Here is an 18,487-nt window from a genome sequence, read left to right on the forward strand (position 1 = left end):
TTGAAAGCTGCGTCCATTTCTATAAACATAATAAATACAATTTTCTATACAATAAAACTGTACACACATATATACAATTTCTTTACAAATTAGCACCATACTCTCTCGTGCATCTCACATACAATGAAGGCAATTTCCAAGGCACATGAGTGATCTCCCTGTGTTATTTACACAATTCCATTTTAAGATGAATAAAATGCCATAAAATAAACATTTTAATATTTTAAAAATTAAAATGCATGATACTTACAGGAACTAAAAATTAATTGCCATTTAACAAGGTTACAACTTCTCAACTACAAACACCGTATGACACTGATCCCTTGATCATATTCTAACAAAAACTATTCTAAATGTTTAAAAAGATTTCCCGTCTTTTGTAAAAAGAATATAATACTTAGAGTATTAAGAAATATGACAGTTAACAAATGATTTGCCAAGTAAAACTTCACAACATAAATGAGACAAACTAGCAGTTCACAACCATTATTACAAACATAATGACAAACATTTGAAATTACACAAACGTCACTGTTTCTTCCCCATATTTAATATCCACCACTACTTGACTATGCTGAGTGTTTCCGAGATGTTTGGGCGTGGCCCCAGGGTTTCCTTCAGCTGGTTGTGAACACAAGTTCTCACTGTCCCGCAGTGAGGCCAAATCCTTCACCTGACCACTGTGTTTGAGGGGTCGGTGAAAGCCAGTGCTCTCGGAATGTCCTGTATGAGAACTGTTTAAGTCTTTGTTAATTTCCGACAGTGGTGGTGGTGGTGTGTAATTGGGGGGTTTCCTGGGGATTTCTCTCGGCGTAAGAAGCAGGGGTGGGGGCGGTCTAGGTGAGTAGTGGAGGTTTAGTGTGACACCCTTTTTGTTTTGATCCATAAAAGTTTGGTCAATAGCTTCACACACTTTCTGTTCATTGAATCTCTCATGAAGCTTCCTTCTTGGGGAAAACCTCTCAGGAGAAGCCATGGGGGCTGGAGATGTGAGGTGTTGCACACTGAGATGATGGGGTGTTTCAGCCCACTCATGCTCTTGTTGGACGTTCGTCTGATAAAAGTTCTCGATGTTCTCCATGTCGAATTCATTCGCATCTAAAACTACTGGTTGCATTTGGAAATACTCGTCTGCCAGTTCTTGTGACGGCATCTGACCATCCAAACTAAAGCTCTGATTGGAGGAGCCAAACCCGGGAGTTCCGAATGTGGTAAATTTGTTGACCTTCCTGGAACTGGGATTTGGACCTTGACCTTGAGGTGTCTGGGCTCCTCTGGATGGACGGCCATGACCCTGCAAGTATTCCACGTCATCGAAGAGATCAGTGGAAGACACCCCGCGTGTTGTTGGGCTGTCGGTCGGCACCGGCGTCTCCATCCTCAGGAACTCTGGAATCTCGACAGAGTCTGTGCCCACTCCTCTCTGGTCGTCCAGCCTCTGACTCTGAGCTCGCGACAGAAGCTCGAAGAGTTTTTCATCTGACAAAGAAAAATTATATTTCCATTAAAATGTGATCGTAATCAGATAAATAAATTATGATGAAGCGTTACATAATTATAATAATGATGTTTTAAACATCAGATAAAGAAATTGCATCGGATAACTGGATACTCACTTTCTGGATCAGATCTTGGACGGGTTTCATTCTTTGGGAGAGCAAAGGTCACCTTGCTCTTTGCTGTTGTAGACTTCGGCTGCTTGCTGTCTTTTGCTTTGCCCACTGACTCTCTTCTCAGTAGGCCGAATAAGCCTGATAAGCGATGCTCGTCTGGATTTTTGGGAGCCTAAACAGAAAAGCCACAGTTGAATTATTTGTTTCTATGCTATGATGAACTGACAACAACAAAGTGAAAACCAACTTCTTCAAACCAACCAAACAAAACCACAAACGTGAAAACTCATGCCAACAAGAACAAAATTTATTGAAAATCTCTTGGAGTTTCTTATGTATTCAAACTTTATTTGTCAACAGTCCTTGAAAGATTATTTCTCATGCGACAGCAACAGATCACAACACACAAGACAACCAGCCAGAGCATGAAACACGCGAGGTGGAAGCACCACCAATCAAACGAGAGCGGAGGTAACTCCACCTATCGTACAAGGGGAGGTAACTCCACCCCTTACCTTGGTCTTTTCCAGTTCCACAATACCAAGTTCATCAAAATTATGAGCTGATTCCGCTTTCCCTTTCATCAAGTCCTCAAATATACGATTAGTTATTTCGTCTAGCGATCCTGCCTTAATGTTACCCAGGCTACCAGATTTGTGCCGGCTAGCTGTGGGCGGGAGAGGGGGTCTGTGAAGGGTGGACGACATGCCAGGTCGCTCCTCGCCAACCCAGTCTGTTAGACAAATAACGAGACATGCATGGTTGTTAATGCAATTCAACGATCCATGCACCGTGCAGGGTGCCACCAATATGTGCAGGAATAGAACAAGGGAGTGATATGTTTGGAGTGAGGCAGGGAGAGGCTCAAGATGATTACATCAGTGATTAAAGGAACCAACATCAGTTGTGATGAAGCAAGCGAGAGTGAAGGTGAGGTGGGATTAATTGCGCAACAAGTGTCAGTAAGCAAACAAGCATTAGTGTTAAGTCAGCGTACAAGGCAGTCATGCAATGATGAGAACACATAGTTTAGGCAATGTTAGTAGATCATGCAATATTAGTAGATCATACAATAATAGATGATGTTATATTAGTAGATCAAGGTAAAATAATGCAGTCTCTTTATTTCATGATATGAATGTTAGCAAGTATTTTGAATGAAATGTTTTGTTATCGAAATTAGTTTGTTGAATGGAGGGACGATGATGAAAGCGAACATGCGGCTTTTTGAACCAAACTGAATCACACACACGGCAAACCAGGGCAAGCATCGGAATTTACACCGGTTTTCAACCACAGCAAAACAGGCCAGACTGAGCAAGATAGCAACCAAACACACCAAGATGAAGAAAAAAAAACTTGACTCCATGAAATAAATTAATAACAAAAGAACTAAGTAATGGAAACAACTGATGAAACGACCTCGACCTTACCTCGTCTACAATGACACGAGCATGTGCATGGAAGAGGTCCTGGCATAGCAGCAAGTGATAGACGCTTTAGTAACGGTTGAAATACTACAAGGTCATGTTAGGGTAAACACGAGTCAGCACGTTAATTGAGCCATGAGTACAGACTGCAGAGCTGCTGATGGTGCAAGTCTTGACATTTTAACATTAATGCTCACTTTACATATTAACATACTCTCAGCACTGTTTAAGACAGTGTGTCATATTGTCACTGTCAGAGGTGTTTAGGAAAGCATTGTTGAGGCACACACCTAACGTCTCCTTGGTGAGGATGACGACCCGCTGGTTGTCTAACTGGGACACCAACATATCAATGTCTAGCAGCTCCTCGTGCCCCGACTGAAACACAACACAAGCATTGTTAGTCATCAGTAATACCGTTGATTTCTGGATCATATAATTTCTTTATGAACTAACTGTATATTAAAAACATGATATTAAATGTAAGATTCAAATATAAACAAAATTCTGTTATTAAATTACATTCAAATTGTTTTGATGATTAAACAATTCAAAATCTATTAAGTGTCCATTAATATTCTTACCAGCTGAACAGCAATGTTCTCGATTCTGTAGCCATATTTGTTGAGAATGGGCTTGAACACATCTCGGATGGTTCTGTTAGGCTTGGCCTTGACCCCGATAGATTTCTTGTTGGGGAAGTCCATACGGAACAGAACCCTTCGCTCGATGACAACCTCCTTTGACCCAAGGGTGGACACGTCCTCGCTAAGGTCAAGTGGCTAGAAGAACAAGAACAAATTGAATTAATTTTATGCAGTGAGTGAAATTGTAAACTGCCTTTAGCAATATTTTACCAATGTGACAGCAAGAACCGACTTCACACATTACTATCTTGTGTGCAACAGATCATATTTAACATAGTTTTAGAAATAGTATGAAGTGTTTTCCAATTACAGTGTTCATCATTTAATATGGAACTGAATGACCTAATGGCCAGTTATTGACGTATGGATGTAAATTGACATACCTTGTCCGAGCCAAGAAGAAACACGTCGACAGCAGCGATGGAGAGGCCTCGTTTCTCACACAGCTTCCCGAGCACCGAGCGACTGGACTGGCCAGGCTTGGCACACACGACAGTGGTGGAGCCGTCAGGGAGCACAACACGGCAGAACTTGAACTGGCCCTCGTTGGGGTCCCTCATCTCCTGAAAACATCACCACAGTGTTACAATGCTATCAATCACATACTTAAGTATAGATTCTGATGAATCTGGGTAAATATATAGTTTGATGCCTTGATGTTACAACGCTATCAATCACATACTTAAGTATAGATTCTGATGAATCTGGGTAAATATTTAGTTTGATGTATTTGATCGATTTAACCATCACTGCGACTGTCATCCTGCTTGATATTTGCTGACCCCCCTCCCCTGCCCAGACACCCGTGGACACCTACCTCCTTCGTCTGGAACACCTCCTTCCTCATGGTGCTCAGGTCGATTCCGGGCCCAGGACATTTCTTCAGGTTGTTGTTGACCTCCTTGTCCTTGATCTTGATGTCCTTGGTAGCCGCACGCTTCAGTTCAGCGTCGGAGGGTATCTTGTTGTTACTGTGTTTGTTCTTGTCTGTAAATACAAGATGACAATGAGCGAGTGTGTACAAAACCCATCACTTTCGTTCCTTTCATTTTCTTCCTAGATTATAGCTGCATTATTTATTTCTGAAATATTTGAATATCACACCAACTTACTTTGTCTCCATGGCAACAAAGACCTCCTTCTCTTCTCATTTTCTTTGCCCTTTCCATTCTGAAATTAATAAACAAAATAATATTAAATCATTGTCAAACAAAATACTTCCATCACTGTATCGCTTTATCAATTAATGAATAGTGAAAAGAGTTACAAAAACACTTAAAATCTGAGTTCATCCATGTGCCTACCTTCTTGTCGTCCTTACTGGCTCCCGCCATCTGATCGTGGGGCAGTTCCAGTTGTCTCCCTTCCATCTCCCTAATCAGGTATGTCTTGTACATGTCACTCTTCAGGAAACGGACATAGCTGTCCTGCTTCATCAGCTGCCAGATCTGAGGACACATCAACAAGTCACATGAGTAATAAGTCAATCATAAAATAATAAACACTGAGAGATTCAAAGGCAAAATGTCATTTTTATTAAATCTGAACATTTATTTTTAATGTGAATATAATTTGAGAACTAAGACTTACATGTTTCTGCGCCATGTCAAACATGGAAGGGATGGGGTTATCAAGATGCTTCTCTGCATTTTGACGTGACGTGCTGTCCACATTGACAGGCTCTGAAGCCTTGGAGGACAGGTGCTTAGTGAAGATTTCCTTCGCCCTGGCTTTTCTCTGTAAAGACAAAAAGCAAATTTGAGAATGTAAAACAAAAACCCAAACATAAAAACATAACAAGGACAGCGTTATTGAGTAGCAGTAGTCACTGCATGCTAAACAGCAATGAACAAAACATTCACAAGCAACTTAAAACCATAAAAGATAAAGAGATATCACATAAATATATGTATGGGGGTGCGGGGTTTGTTTAGTTGCCACAACAAAGGGGGACATAATAAAGTGTATGATTCATATCATTCCTGAAATATCCTTTTCTCCAAAGATTGAGTCTCTTTAGCAATTTTCCCGATCCTAACTATGTTTTTGACTACTCTAGGCGAGGCTTGTCGTGACCTGCCACCACACAGTAATTATTTCACAATAGGTTGTAGTCATGGATGATCGCACCACATAGGGATTGAATATCAGCAGTAGATTATCATCTACCAGTTCTTGCTAAACAATAATCCTCTTGAAAATATATATTCCACCTCTGCGAACAATAAAATTGGGGGACAGCCCCAACACGTATAAACAAGAGCCATCAGAAGATGACAAAGTATCCCCTTCTCCCCACCTCCCCAACAACAGCCAAAGCACCACTTCAACCCCTGGTTTACACATCTACCAAGTATGGAAGAAACATCTTTCACGGTTTCCGACAGACTGTTCACTATATCTGCCGTATTATATGCGAGGGGGATAAAAATTAAGATCAATGATAATTAAGAAGAATTTAAGCTTTCTACATGCACTGGAGTGAGCTGATTCATGGTGCACTGGCTGAATATTCAAGTTGTTTCAACAAGACCCAGACAGTCGGGACAAACTATGCTGTGCCCTGACTCTCATTAATTCCTGGTCAGGTAGAAGTAGTTGTTGGGTAAATTGCCTTTAGATATGTAGTTATTCCCAGTCATGTTGTTTACAGAGTTGTCAGGAAAGTAGGTTTACCTCATCGTCATTGCTGAGTTGTTTGTACTGCTCACACAGACGCCAGAAGACAATGTTCTCTTCACTGAACTCCTTCTTCAGGAATTCCTAGGGGGAGAAAAACGATTAAAATCAATACATATATTCACCATGGCACATAACATTCATTTTTACTTGGAGCTATATCTATATGTATTATATGAATTATTATTATTACAAAGGACGAAGACATTGCCACGATAAGATGAAGAACTTACAGTGAAGACAACAACACCGCCGTTGTCGCGAAGAAGTTTGTCGAAGTTGACTGCCCAGCCAGCCACACGGCCAACTTCATCCTTATCGTCCTTCTTGGCCACTTGGGCAACGATGCTGTTGACACTATTTGCCGGCAACAACTTCTGAATTGACTGGTCGCCATCTCCTGCTATCAGCGACTGAAATGAAAAGAAATAATCTCAAAATAGGATTCAAAAACGAGATTGACTAAATTTCTTTTTCATTTTCGTACCAACATGTGTAGACGATCCCAAACGACACCTTGCTAAGATTGTTCTGGTCTCTGTATCAATACAGAAATTTGCATTGTGTGCCCTTTGAGACAATTAACCAAAATCAGCTACCAAATCAGGTATACTGAATACCACATAACAGCTAATGAATAGAGGTTCAATTTATGTCCACTGTAGATCAAAGTCAGATCACAATTGGATGGTTGGTTGTTTATGAAGATGGTGTCTAGCAGGGTGGTTTATGAGGCAATATGGCTGCCATACTTACTGAGTTGTGAAGGAATACAATTTGTGAAGCTGAGGCCTGCACCCCACTTCGATCCTCCACACCAAACAACTCCTGGCGCAGTAATCTCACACAAATCATATCTCATTATCAATATTATCCATCAAGTTCATAACCACATCCAAATTTTGCAGCTCCAGGAATATTCCAAAATATTTCAATCACATTGGGCGAGTCAGGAGAACCAATTGCCACAAGACAATGGTGAGCAGTTAAATTGTTACAAGTAGCAGTATTGTGTGTATGAAAAGCCTATCGCAATGGGTAGGTATATGTGGGGCCAGGCAGGTCTCTCCACATGACCAACTTCTAAAGCCCCCTGATTAGATCAGCCATACCTACCCCAGATCCAACTGCAGTCCATTCATACATGCACTGTAATATTCTTATAATAATCACAGCCACACAGGTAATGGGACTAGTGTTACATTCACAGCCCTATGATGAATTCCTTTGTCAGTTGGGATTAACAAATTAAGGAGATTGTATACTAGGGAATGATGTATTGAGAACAGGGTCTGTATTTTAAATACCGAAATATCCTCCATGGGAGGCAGCATTTCCTTGATGAAATAATACATGGAGACGTTTGGTTGAGCAACACCTGTGTCTAATCCTGTTGTCACACTTCACCAAATCTCAGTGTACTTCATGAACAATGATCACATTCTAGTGGAGCTATCAGTCCCCAGGTGGCAGTCAGGGAGTATAAGATATCGCCTGCACTTGAACCAGATACCAATACTTGTGCATTTAGGAAACAGAAAATACATGTATAGGAATTAATGTTTATGTAAGTTTACAAAGACATCATACAACTTTGTAACGCAAAATATAAAGTCTAAAATACCAATTTGAATTTTAGACAAATTGAGATCATTACAATTTTAACTTATGTTGGACTTTTCAAAAGTGCATGCTTAACAGTAGCCATGTGTGTTGTAGTGTTATTTCAGCAATTACAAGAATACCTTGTTGGCTGATCAACAAGCCATCTTGTATCTGCGTCTCCTGCATGTATTGCAATGACAACATGTGTTTGACCGGGTTAATTACCCTGTGACTTCAGCGTGACCGTGATACGCATTACAACACCAGGCTGGGCCAAGGTCAAGGGGACTAATTAGTGAAATGTAATAACAACATTGTCATAATTAACAACCACAACCGATCTTACATAACAGTCACTGTCTGGTGTTTCTTGTTCTGATGAACTGTTAGTCTAGACCTGGAATTATCTAATTTCTTTCATCTGTAAAGATGTAAGGGATATCCATTGATTTCAGCTGCTATATGTACAGAGCATTCCAAATATAACATGTTCTTAAAAATCACAAAACTGAATGTTGTATGTATCAAGCTGAAACTGTTGTCAGTTACACCATTTCAAAAGATTTTGAGCTGACTAAAATACCCCAGAAAGATTTTTTTTTTTTTTTGGGGGGGGGGGATATTTTTCATTAAATTGTGTACTCCAAAAAATATCCTTAAACACAGTCGTGATCCCTAATTTTCTCTTTTCAGTACATTTGTAAAATTTCCAACTTTGTTGTAAATTACTTCAAACAAGCAGCTAGGCCTGTAGTGTCAACATATAATTTATTGATAAAAGAAATATTTTCCTGTCTGTCTGCCAGCACAAGTAGAACCCGAGTCAACAAGTGAGGCTGCCCCTGACACAGTACGACACCTCCTGGTGACGCCATAAAATACTACTTAGTGGCTGAAAGACCTTCTCAACACCCTAAATTCACTGTTAAACTATTGACTTTCTGAACATGGTACAATAAAAACATATCCATATTCTTTTTATGAAGGGGTGAAATGGGCTGTAAAAACATGGGCCATAAAGTCTTGAAGTTCAAAGCTGAAGAAGCATGTTGTAAAGGCCTTTAAATCTGTTAGGGGGATTTGTGATTCAGATCCCTATAATGACAGCCATGCCCCAGGGCCAACCATCTTCCTTGTCTTACTGTATAATGAGCTTCAAAGGGGATACTAATGGCCTAACACCATTGTCAAGGGATTTAAACAATTTGTCAATAAAGTGTAGAATCTTCAAGGGGATTAGGGGCAATTGCCCTGGGCTCAACAAGTCATGTTTCAGTGAAGGTGTAAGACAATAAAAGAAGTTGGCAGGAAAACAGTAGCAAGTCCCTTGCAATAACACTTTCACTGTCAATGTCGGGACAAACATATTGACTTGGATGGAATATTTGGACACCAAATAGAAGAAAGAGACCAAAAATTTGAAACATTTAAAATTTGTCTTAATGGCAGTAAGATTTGAAATTTTACCCATTGACCATTATTTCATAATTCTTCAAGTTAGCTTCTTATTTCAATGATAAATATCTCTTAATTAAAAAGAAAAAAGAAGTTTTATGGAACTTTTCCACAGCGACGCCTGTCAAGGCTGATTAATAAGAGAGGATGATGAAAGAAAACTTACATGATGCAGGTTGATGGTACAATCCAAGTAGCCATATTGTTTCGATTTAGATTTTTTGCTGACATGTCCAGATCGGCTTCTGTGGTGCTTACGCTTCTTAAACATATGCTGTTCAAGACAGTCACTGTAGGACTGATTGGCACCATAGCTGTACGACAAGTTCAGCTTGAAACTCATGTCAAGAACCATTTTCAGATTGAAGTGTAAAATTCAAATATGCAAACTCGACCAAACTGTGTGAAATCTACACAAGTGTAATACACTGATGAAGTAAGTCCAAGAGTATCACAAAGATATATCCAAGAGATGCTGACAGTTTGAGATGCTAGAAGTGAATGGTGTAGACTGGTCCAGCACATGTATATATAGCCTGTCCAAGTGACAGCCAGTGAACACTGCTTGAATGGGAGCAGCCGATTGATTGGCTGTGTTCATTTCATCCCCACACAATTACTCCCGCTGCCACCAATCTGACTTTGTCACCTGACTATTGCTCTAATTACCTCTCACTGTTTACACAAGCCAGACTCTCCTAATCACCCACAAGCTCCCTAGGGATGCTGGCCTGGGCTGCCTCTGATTGGCTTACAGATTCTATACAGCCTGCTGATTGGCTAACAACTGATTAGATTAAATACCTGTCAGTGACTATTTGATACTGATGGAAAGGTGTGGGGATATAGAAATGTAAATAAAATGTGTGATATTTATCTTAATTCCTGGCAACTGTTATCCCTACTTGTGTTAAACAATAAAGGTATATACCCCACAAGCTTGTGTGTAGCTATAATGTGTATTTGTTCTGTTACAAGCAGTTAACACTGGCTGATATCACACCTCCACACATGGCATAATACCTTGACAGCTTCAGGGTGATAAACATTAATATAATACTTTCTCTAGGTTTGCACAGAAAGGTTAAAACTTGCTCTAATACCAATTAAGATGCTGACATGCTTGTGACAGGCCAGCTAAAGCCTGTGGTGTATTTCAATCCTATCCCTCATTTCGTCACTGAATCATATTCTACCTATTACACAATCAAGTAATACAGTGTGACATTCAGATAAAACTGCCTATTTGCTTCACCAAGAAAGACACACAGCATCTCCAAGGCATATCTCTACATTAATGTGCCGGCTTGGTGTTAGCATGTCAAGTCTAACGCAGATTCATGAAGTAATGCTAATCTACACAAAACTTTTTTTCCTGATTTATCCTAAGTAGGCTACACTTTTATTCTTAATTTAACCATTTGATAAACATTTAACTCCACATTTCAAGGGAAAATGTTGATTTATCATAAATTGGCTACACTTATATCCTTTATTAAACCCATTTGACTCCACATTGCAAGGGGAAATGTTTTGATTTATCAGAAATAGGCTACACTTATATCCTTTATTAAACCACTTGATGAAATTTTGTTGCCACATTTCGAGGAAAAATGTTTTGCGTAGTATATAGGAGGAACAGTACATTTATTTAATAATACTCATGTTTGATTGAAATAGTTCCCCAAAGCAATCAGGAAGGTGCTAGGACACTGATAGGCCTGATGAGGTGTGACATGTGTACACACTGTCTGATCAGATCGGTGCTTCCCTCACCCCCACCCTCACCCCCAAGCTGAGCTGTGCTACTGTGTCAGTGTCTGGGTGACACGACTGCTTGCTTCAGCACACTGTACACACACTGTCACCAGACTGGGTCTCCCACCAGAGCAATGTGCAGCTTGCAGGAACATATTTGTATTGGATTAATTTAGAATATGGAAATTGTATGTCTGGCGGGAAAACTTTCACCAGTTCACAATTACAGTGATGCACCATTCTCCAGTCTACTAGCTAGCAAGACCCTTTCATTATCCAGATATACCTCTGCATACATAACAATCTGTGACAACAATGTCGAAGTCTACAAGCCAAAACTTTATAGAATAATCACATGGATTTACGTATATATAGATTTACTACCCCAATAGATATGTTACTAAATTCTGTTTTGGCAAAGTAGTTCAAATCACAAACAGATTTATTTTTTAAGTCACTGATTTCCTGGGTACAGTGGAGATTTCACTAATTCCTATCACTTAGTGATTTGACTTCATCAGACTAGCATCAGATCCTGCTGTATTGGAATTAATGATGTAACTTTATTAGATATATGAATTTTAAAAACTAAGCATGGAAGTCAAGGGGTCCTTGTCGTAACCATTATGTTTAGAGATTTAGGGTTTCCACATTTATATATTACAGGTTATAACATTAAGGGCCCCTGTTAATACGGAGCACGGTGATAAGATGTATGATGTGGTGAGGTCAGATACATATATCATCACAATGATCAATGATCTCTCCCATGTATTGGATTTATGGCCTCATTATCTGTTCAAGAAAACAAAGATATATTCTATTACAGCTACATAAAATTAGCCATCTTGGATTACATGATGGGATGGTCACATTATTCACAGAAGGAAGGAAGGAGAGTAGTATGTTTGATTAAAGTTAAAATCAAACAACTGACTTCCAGGTTAACAGGAAAACTTGAATACACATTTACATCAGTTGACACTTAATCAATTAAGTACAAAGTCACCTGCTACAGTGGCATACAATAGTTCAGTTGTCAATCTACAGTAATGAAGAGTAGAATCACGTGTATTCAGATTTGGTGTTGGTTTAGAGTGGCTAATCTAACCAGTGTTGTTTCAACCAGAGTGGTTTAACTTACCAGGTGGGAAACAATTGCTCATTAGCCTGTCAATCCTAATTAATTAACTCAGGTAACAGTGACCTAGGAAGGGTCACTGCGACCTCCATGGGTGTGGCCCTTTGATCAGTGATTGAGACAAAGGACTATGATGTCAGATCAAACATCAGTGAAGGCAACCATTAGGAACATGGTTGTATATATAACATTGTCACATCTTCAAAGGTATTTGGAGTCTTGCTAATTGTCCTCAAGATTTATTTCAGAAGGTGTGAAATCAAACACATTAATCTCAGATGAGTTTATGTTTAAACAAATCAAGCTATTTGTTAAATAGTTTGCAAAGTTAAGTTCAGAGAGCTTAATTATATGTATTTGGTGTTTGCCTTGCACCGCATGTCACATACAGGTATTAATAGATGTGGCTTGACAGGTCATGTTTGTTCTGGCTGACAAACATATCATTTCACTTTAAATAGTGTTGTTCCCAAATGTGAGTATCTGTACAAGTTTGGATCGAAGGCGTGTTTAGGATCCTGTGAACACTTAAAAAACTTACCATCCACAACCATCGGTCATGTTCTGACTCAACCATGCAATTATTTACACTGACAGCTAAACACCATCATAGAGTGTAAAATAAGCGTTATTAAAAAGATCTCTGGCGTAGCCCTTCTAGTCACGATGAATCATGATGTTTAAGTTCCGTGCATTGATGTACAAATTGGTTTGGGTTCATCAAACTTGGACATTTGACAATGAATATCTATGGTGCTCAGATTAAAGCTTCCCTCAAATGCTAGGATGTATATTTATCTGGTAAATGTTTAACATTATTAGTAGGCATAACAATATAAATGGTAGGTAGAAAAGTTTACCTCGTGCGAGTGGCTGAGTGGATTTTGAATTTTCATTCCTCGATTTCGTCTGAATGACCCCGTCTTTGTCCACTTCTGCAAAGCTGCTACGTCAGTTCTCTCCTTCTCTCTCTGAAACGGAATCGGTAAATCCAGGTAAAACACGGAATGAGCCATGGCAGGGTGGGCCAAGTCAAGACTGTATTTAGACATATTGGACTACTGTGTTGTGGAGGACGGATTGTGGTGACAGTGAACCTGAAGTTCACGCAAGGAGGAAGTCAAATTACTGCAATCAGTACCGTGACTGATGGGAAATCAGGTGTCAATCAAACCAATGCATTCATGAATATCCCAGTTATCAGCTGAGAGGTGGTTTACAATGTTGTTGAGGCTACGACACAAAGTTCTGTGTGAACTTTAGGTGACAGGTTATCAAACTATACCGGTAATCAAAAAAGTTGAGGCAAAATTAACAAACAAAAATGTCTGGTTATAATCTTCCACATGTTTAATGTAATGTGCTACGAGAACAGTCCATATTATAATTATAATATTTGAAAGGTCCTCTGCACATTTATCAAGTTCATAGCAACAGGTGACAGCTCCAGCTGATCACATCGACACTCTTCAGAAACTATCTTAGCAAATGTCATCCTACAATCCACGGGGCATAATACTAAAAAAACAAAATAAGTTAAGACACAGAGATTGAAAAATGTCGACAAACACATGGAACAATAAGACCAAACCAACATATTCTTATCTCTGCCAGTCCAGAAATTAACAATGTCATATAATAAATGGCCAAAAGGCAAAAGTGCAGAAGTTCTTTTTCAGTGTTGCAAGCTCAACCAAGAACACGAAGTTAGCAGTCCTCACATGGCATCAAATCTATGCACTTACTGTAATAATCGTATTATACGTCAACCAATATCTAAAACAACCAGTGACTTGTTTCTCCTCGTCACTATTTAGCTGAAATAATGCTGGTGCGACAGTAAGTTCTAACCAACTGTATCCCACTCCAGGAACGGCCCCTATGAACAACGATCATATATGATAAAGATATAAAATATGAACTTGCTTGAGGTCAGGGACGACTATTATCTCAACTGAAACGAATGTGATGACAGAGTTGAAAATCCCTCTGATTTGTCCCCAAAACACAATTAAAAGTTAGAAAAGAGCAATGTCTGACAATATTGCAAAAGACATCTTACCATGCTGGAATACCTAAACTGGAGGGACAGGCGGCGCACAACTTGTGCCATAGTCACACCTTTTGGGAACTTAATGACAAAACTAATTGTTGAAAAAACAATCAGCAAGTTGATCCTTGACCAAACAACAGAAGCCTTTAGAGTGCCTTGTTTTGACAATACCTGCTGTAACAATACCGGGATATGATTACTCCGTTAGTAATTCAATACAATCAGTCAGCGCACACCTGGGTGCTCAAATACTGCTCTACAACCCGGTGAATCTAAAGCACTTTACAAGATAATAGGAACAACACTCAGGAAAATCATTCCATATCAAATAATGAATGGTTCCAATATCAAAGGAAGTGATTATAAATCTGAGTTAATTATGAACCCTTCACAGAGCAAACCCAGAGATTGAACTGTCTGAGGCACCAAGTCTGTGTCTTCTCAAACTTCTAGTTAGAATGACCTTAACTTCTGAATGCTGAATTATATATATGATTAAAACCTATAGCCACATGTGGAATTATTTAGCTGCTTATTAGACTTGAGAGAAACACTTACATTCAAACCAAGACCACATGCTGTTGCAGGGGCGGTGGGCTTTACGACTCTGTTATTGCCTGGGTTACTGTTGGATATGGCTGGTCAGTGTGGTGCTTTATGGCCCTATACAGGAACTGGCTCTGATTGACCAGGGATGCGTTAATTAAGGTAGTGGACAACTGTTATCAGGGCTAGCAGAGCCGGTGGAGGCAAAGTTAACAGTGTGTGAGAGAGATTGCTACAGACAGGTGACTATCAGAATAAAGGGGAAATGCCTGATGCCATGCCACCACATCCCACATCAATGATAGAAATTTTGGGTGCTTATTAAGATTTTCTGATATATTATTTGAATCAAAGGACCCCCTAAATCCTTCACTAATAACCTTTTGAATATTACTCTTCTTTTTTATGTAACTGTGCACATTATATCTGTCTATGTATCTATCATCCTCAGTTTAAGGGGGGGGGGGGGGGAAGGAGGAGGAGAGAGAGAACAATCTTGAAAACAAATATTACATTTTTGGCTTAACTTGTAGGCACTACAACCATTATTTAAATATAAATCTATTTCCAAATCAGTTTCTTCTATAAATAGTAAGTATCTAGAAATAGTCATACTACACTAAAACATTTTACTGAAGGTAATTCAGTGGAGAGAACTACAAGAACGAGAAACGAATTTAGTAATAGATTTTAAATAAAAATGTTTTCATGTTTTCTTAGATTAAGCCAAAAATGTAATATTTGTTTTGAAGATTGTTCTCCCCCAAAACTGAGGGTCATATCTATCACAAAGGACAACATTTACATGAATCCTTTTTTCAGATTGGCATGTGTTGATATCAGCTGATGGAATAGCACAGCTCAGTAATAACTCATAGAGAAGATTGCGGGACGTTTTTCCTTGTACATAGTACAGGGTAGAGGTAATTTACTGTGATTAAACATGCTCTTATTGATATTGTCAAGCAAGAGAGATAACACAGTAGCTAAATATAGTAATCTGTTCCTAATCTGAAAATCACTGTCAAAACAAAAGCCGTTACAAATCATTAACAGAGGTCCAGATAAGGTTTTGGTGTTGTGGGTATTTTAACCATGCATTTTAAAATCATTGGGTATCAGTAATTCTATCTGGGTATTCAAATTTCTGTTACCCACTAGTTTTTACACATGGGGGTATTTAAGTTAAATATTAAAAACGCTATTCATTTAGTCCCTGCAACCTGGTGTCGTGTGGGTTCGAGAGCTTTATAGGACTCAAAAATACCACGATACTTCCACAAGAAAGTGTGATGGCAAATGATCATGATGTAACTGTCATCGTGGAGTTTGGCAAGGTTGATGGAATGCCCGTTTATAATTCTAAATTAAATTGCTGATTTGCTAATCGAATATGCAGGGTTACTTCACAATATTTTGATGATACGCACAAGTTTTATTTTTGTAGCGTATCTGTAATGTTCGTTGCATATTTGATACACTTGGATTTTATTTTACTGTGTATTTCTGCATTTCTGATGCATATTTTATGCAGATATGCAGCTTATCTGGAGCTCTGATTATTAAAAGATCCAGTCAGGGTGGGGCACCTGTATGAGACAGATGTTCCAGGTGCCACGCCCTACCTGTACACTGACTACAGGTACACAGGGGGTAATACCTATCTCATACAGGTATGACAGGCAGCCATTGAGTCCAACCAAACACGACCCCCAGGTCTGTGTTAATCTATACAAAATCTCTTATCTCGGTCGTCAACATGGAAAAGCATATTCACAGTCAACAGGCAACAATTTTTACTAAGCCTCTGATCGAATCTCTTCCTGTGTTAAGATCACCTGAGATATAATCACAATATTTTGACTTGCACTTTCAGAGATAATATCACCGGCCATACCTCCGGAGTCCCCCACCTCAGGGCAAACCTGTCCCCTAAAACACGGCCCTTTAATACAAACACTGCCTCCCCACAACCCTGTTGACTTCGAGATGAGTTAATGTGGTCAGAGGTTCCGTTTCTATTTGACTAGCAACAACAGATGTCCTCCCGGGATATCTCAGTTTGTGTCAGTAAGGTTTATTGTCAGTAATGCTTGTGAGATTTATCTCGATTAAAATATGAATAATACAGACCATTAATTCCTATCATGTGATTGAATGCATTTGTTTGTACAGAATGGGCTGAGAGACGACTATAGAAGGGAGTACATTATTCTGTGACCATAGCCGGCAGTGGTGCATAGTTTATTTAATCAGAGGGCTTGATCCTTACAGTCAGGGGTTATTGTGGAATCTTGCCTTGATATGTTTGACTGGACTTTCTAAGCCCTAAATTGCTTTGAAAAAAGTTCATTAGAACTTGTTACTGAAGATGCTGAAAGATATCTGATCACTGTGCGTTATGTGGGAAGGAAACTAACAATATTATTGGGGAATTTAAAGTACAATCAGGAACGTTCAATATCATTTTCTTGGTTTTTTTAAAATGATTTTCTTATAGCAGTAAAAGTATAAATTGCTTAGAAGTTGACGGATGACAAAGTAGATTGCGTGACAACTGTATAAGGATCTATACAGAAATGTCGCCTTTACAGTAAATAAAGAAGTCGTTATCATAAAATGTATCTACTTAGTAAAAGTATAGGTAATATTAATTATTATGGTCATTTGTAATCATTTTCTGTTCACACACATACAAGAAATGAATCCATTGAAATCAGGGATGGCTTCAACGTCTATTCACCTCAGGAAGCGTATGGCAAGTAAACAGACCAGACTGTGACAACACCGCATTGTTTCACTGAGGCCGTTCAGGTTCTGGATCAAAACAATCGTTTTCACATTGCCAACAAGACACAGGAATGTTACCTGGATATCTTCTCCATACAACAGAACATTTGCCAGACAACTAACAAAAGAGTAAACAATTTGACACCTCTATCACAAACATTCCTAATTTCTGTTTCCCAAATTTATTTTACTAAAACTAAACAAGAGCACCGATATTTCACAACTTCAACGCATGTTTTAAAGTAAAAAATCGTGACTAATGTGTATTTGTTTCGATGGTCCCGACTTACCTTCTGAACATGGTAAATATCCCTTGTGGTAAACTTGAGCGAGAAACTTCGCATAACACCGAGTGATATCAGACCATGTTTTCTGCACAACTCAACAACAGATTTCCATGGAAGTCATACACCATGTCAAACATTCCAACTGTCAGCATGTTATCAATGAGGATGTTACAGTTATCTGTTCCTTCTTGCTCTGCTTGATATAACCACAGCCAACATTCTTTTCATACACCATTAAATGTCTACACGTTAACACACAAACAGACAAATGAAACTTTTACAGATCCCCACAACTGAGCGACAGCTAACTGTAATGCTCTGTGATACTAGCTGGCTGTTCACACAGGGCGATCTTTCACTGGATATGATCCTTGCCACAAAGACAGATCGGCTAGTGAAGGTACCGAAATTTCACGCTACAGTGCTAGCGAAGACAGACAGTACTTGTGGACCAATATTGCGTTGAATCCTTTCAGGAGCTGG

At 39.1% G+C, this 18,487-nt stretch overlaps 1 protein-coding gene across 4 annotated transcripts in view; it reads right to left on the reverse strand.

The window, feature by feature from the left end:
- Positions 1–14: 14 nt before the first annotated feature.
- LOC139452096 (regulator of G-protein signaling 12-like) overlaps positions 15–18,487 on the reverse strand; it is a 66,327-nt gene continuing 47,854 nt past the window's right edge. For 2 of the 4 annotated variants that reach the window (XM_071233411.1, XM_071233413.1), the window contains exons 3-16: positions 13,189–13,299; positions 6,603–6,782; positions 6,367–6,453; positions 5,281–5,427; positions 4,995–5,138; positions 4,803–4,860; positions 4,508–4,677; positions 4,074–4,253; positions 3,628–3,825; positions 3,334–3,421; positions 3,047–3,085; positions 2,129–2,346; positions 1,617–1,785; positions 15–1,479 (exon numbers count right to left, since the gene is read on the reverse strand). In XM_071233411.1, coding sequence (XP_071089512.1) covers positions 518–1,479; positions 1,617–1,785; positions 2,129–2,346; positions 3,047–3,085; positions 3,334–3,421; positions 3,628–3,825; positions 4,074–4,253; positions 4,508–4,677; positions 4,803–4,860; positions 4,995–5,138; positions 5,281–5,427; positions 6,367–6,453; positions 6,603–6,782; positions 13,189–13,299 — 2,751 coding nt within the window. In that variant the 3' untranslated portion in view covers positions 15–517. The remainder of the gene's footprint in view (positions 1,480–1,616; positions 1,786–2,128; positions 2,347–3,046; positions 3,086–3,333; positions 3,422–3,627; positions 3,826–4,073; positions 4,254–4,507; positions 4,678–4,802; positions 4,861–4,994; positions 5,139–5,280; positions 5,428–6,366; positions 6,454–6,602; positions 6,783–13,188; positions 13,300–18,487) is intronic. The other 2 variants (XM_071233412.1, XM_071233414.1) reach the window with 2 other exon arrangements.

Source organism: Haliotis cracherodii, unplaced genomic scaffold (assembly GCF_022045235.1).
Source record: "Haliotis cracherodii isolate W230 unplaced genomic scaffold, xgHalCrac1.p SCAF_9, whole genome shotgun sequence".
Taxonomy (NCBI): Eukaryota; Metazoa; Mollusca; class Gastropoda; order Lepetellida; family Haliotidae; genus Haliotis; species Haliotis cracherodii.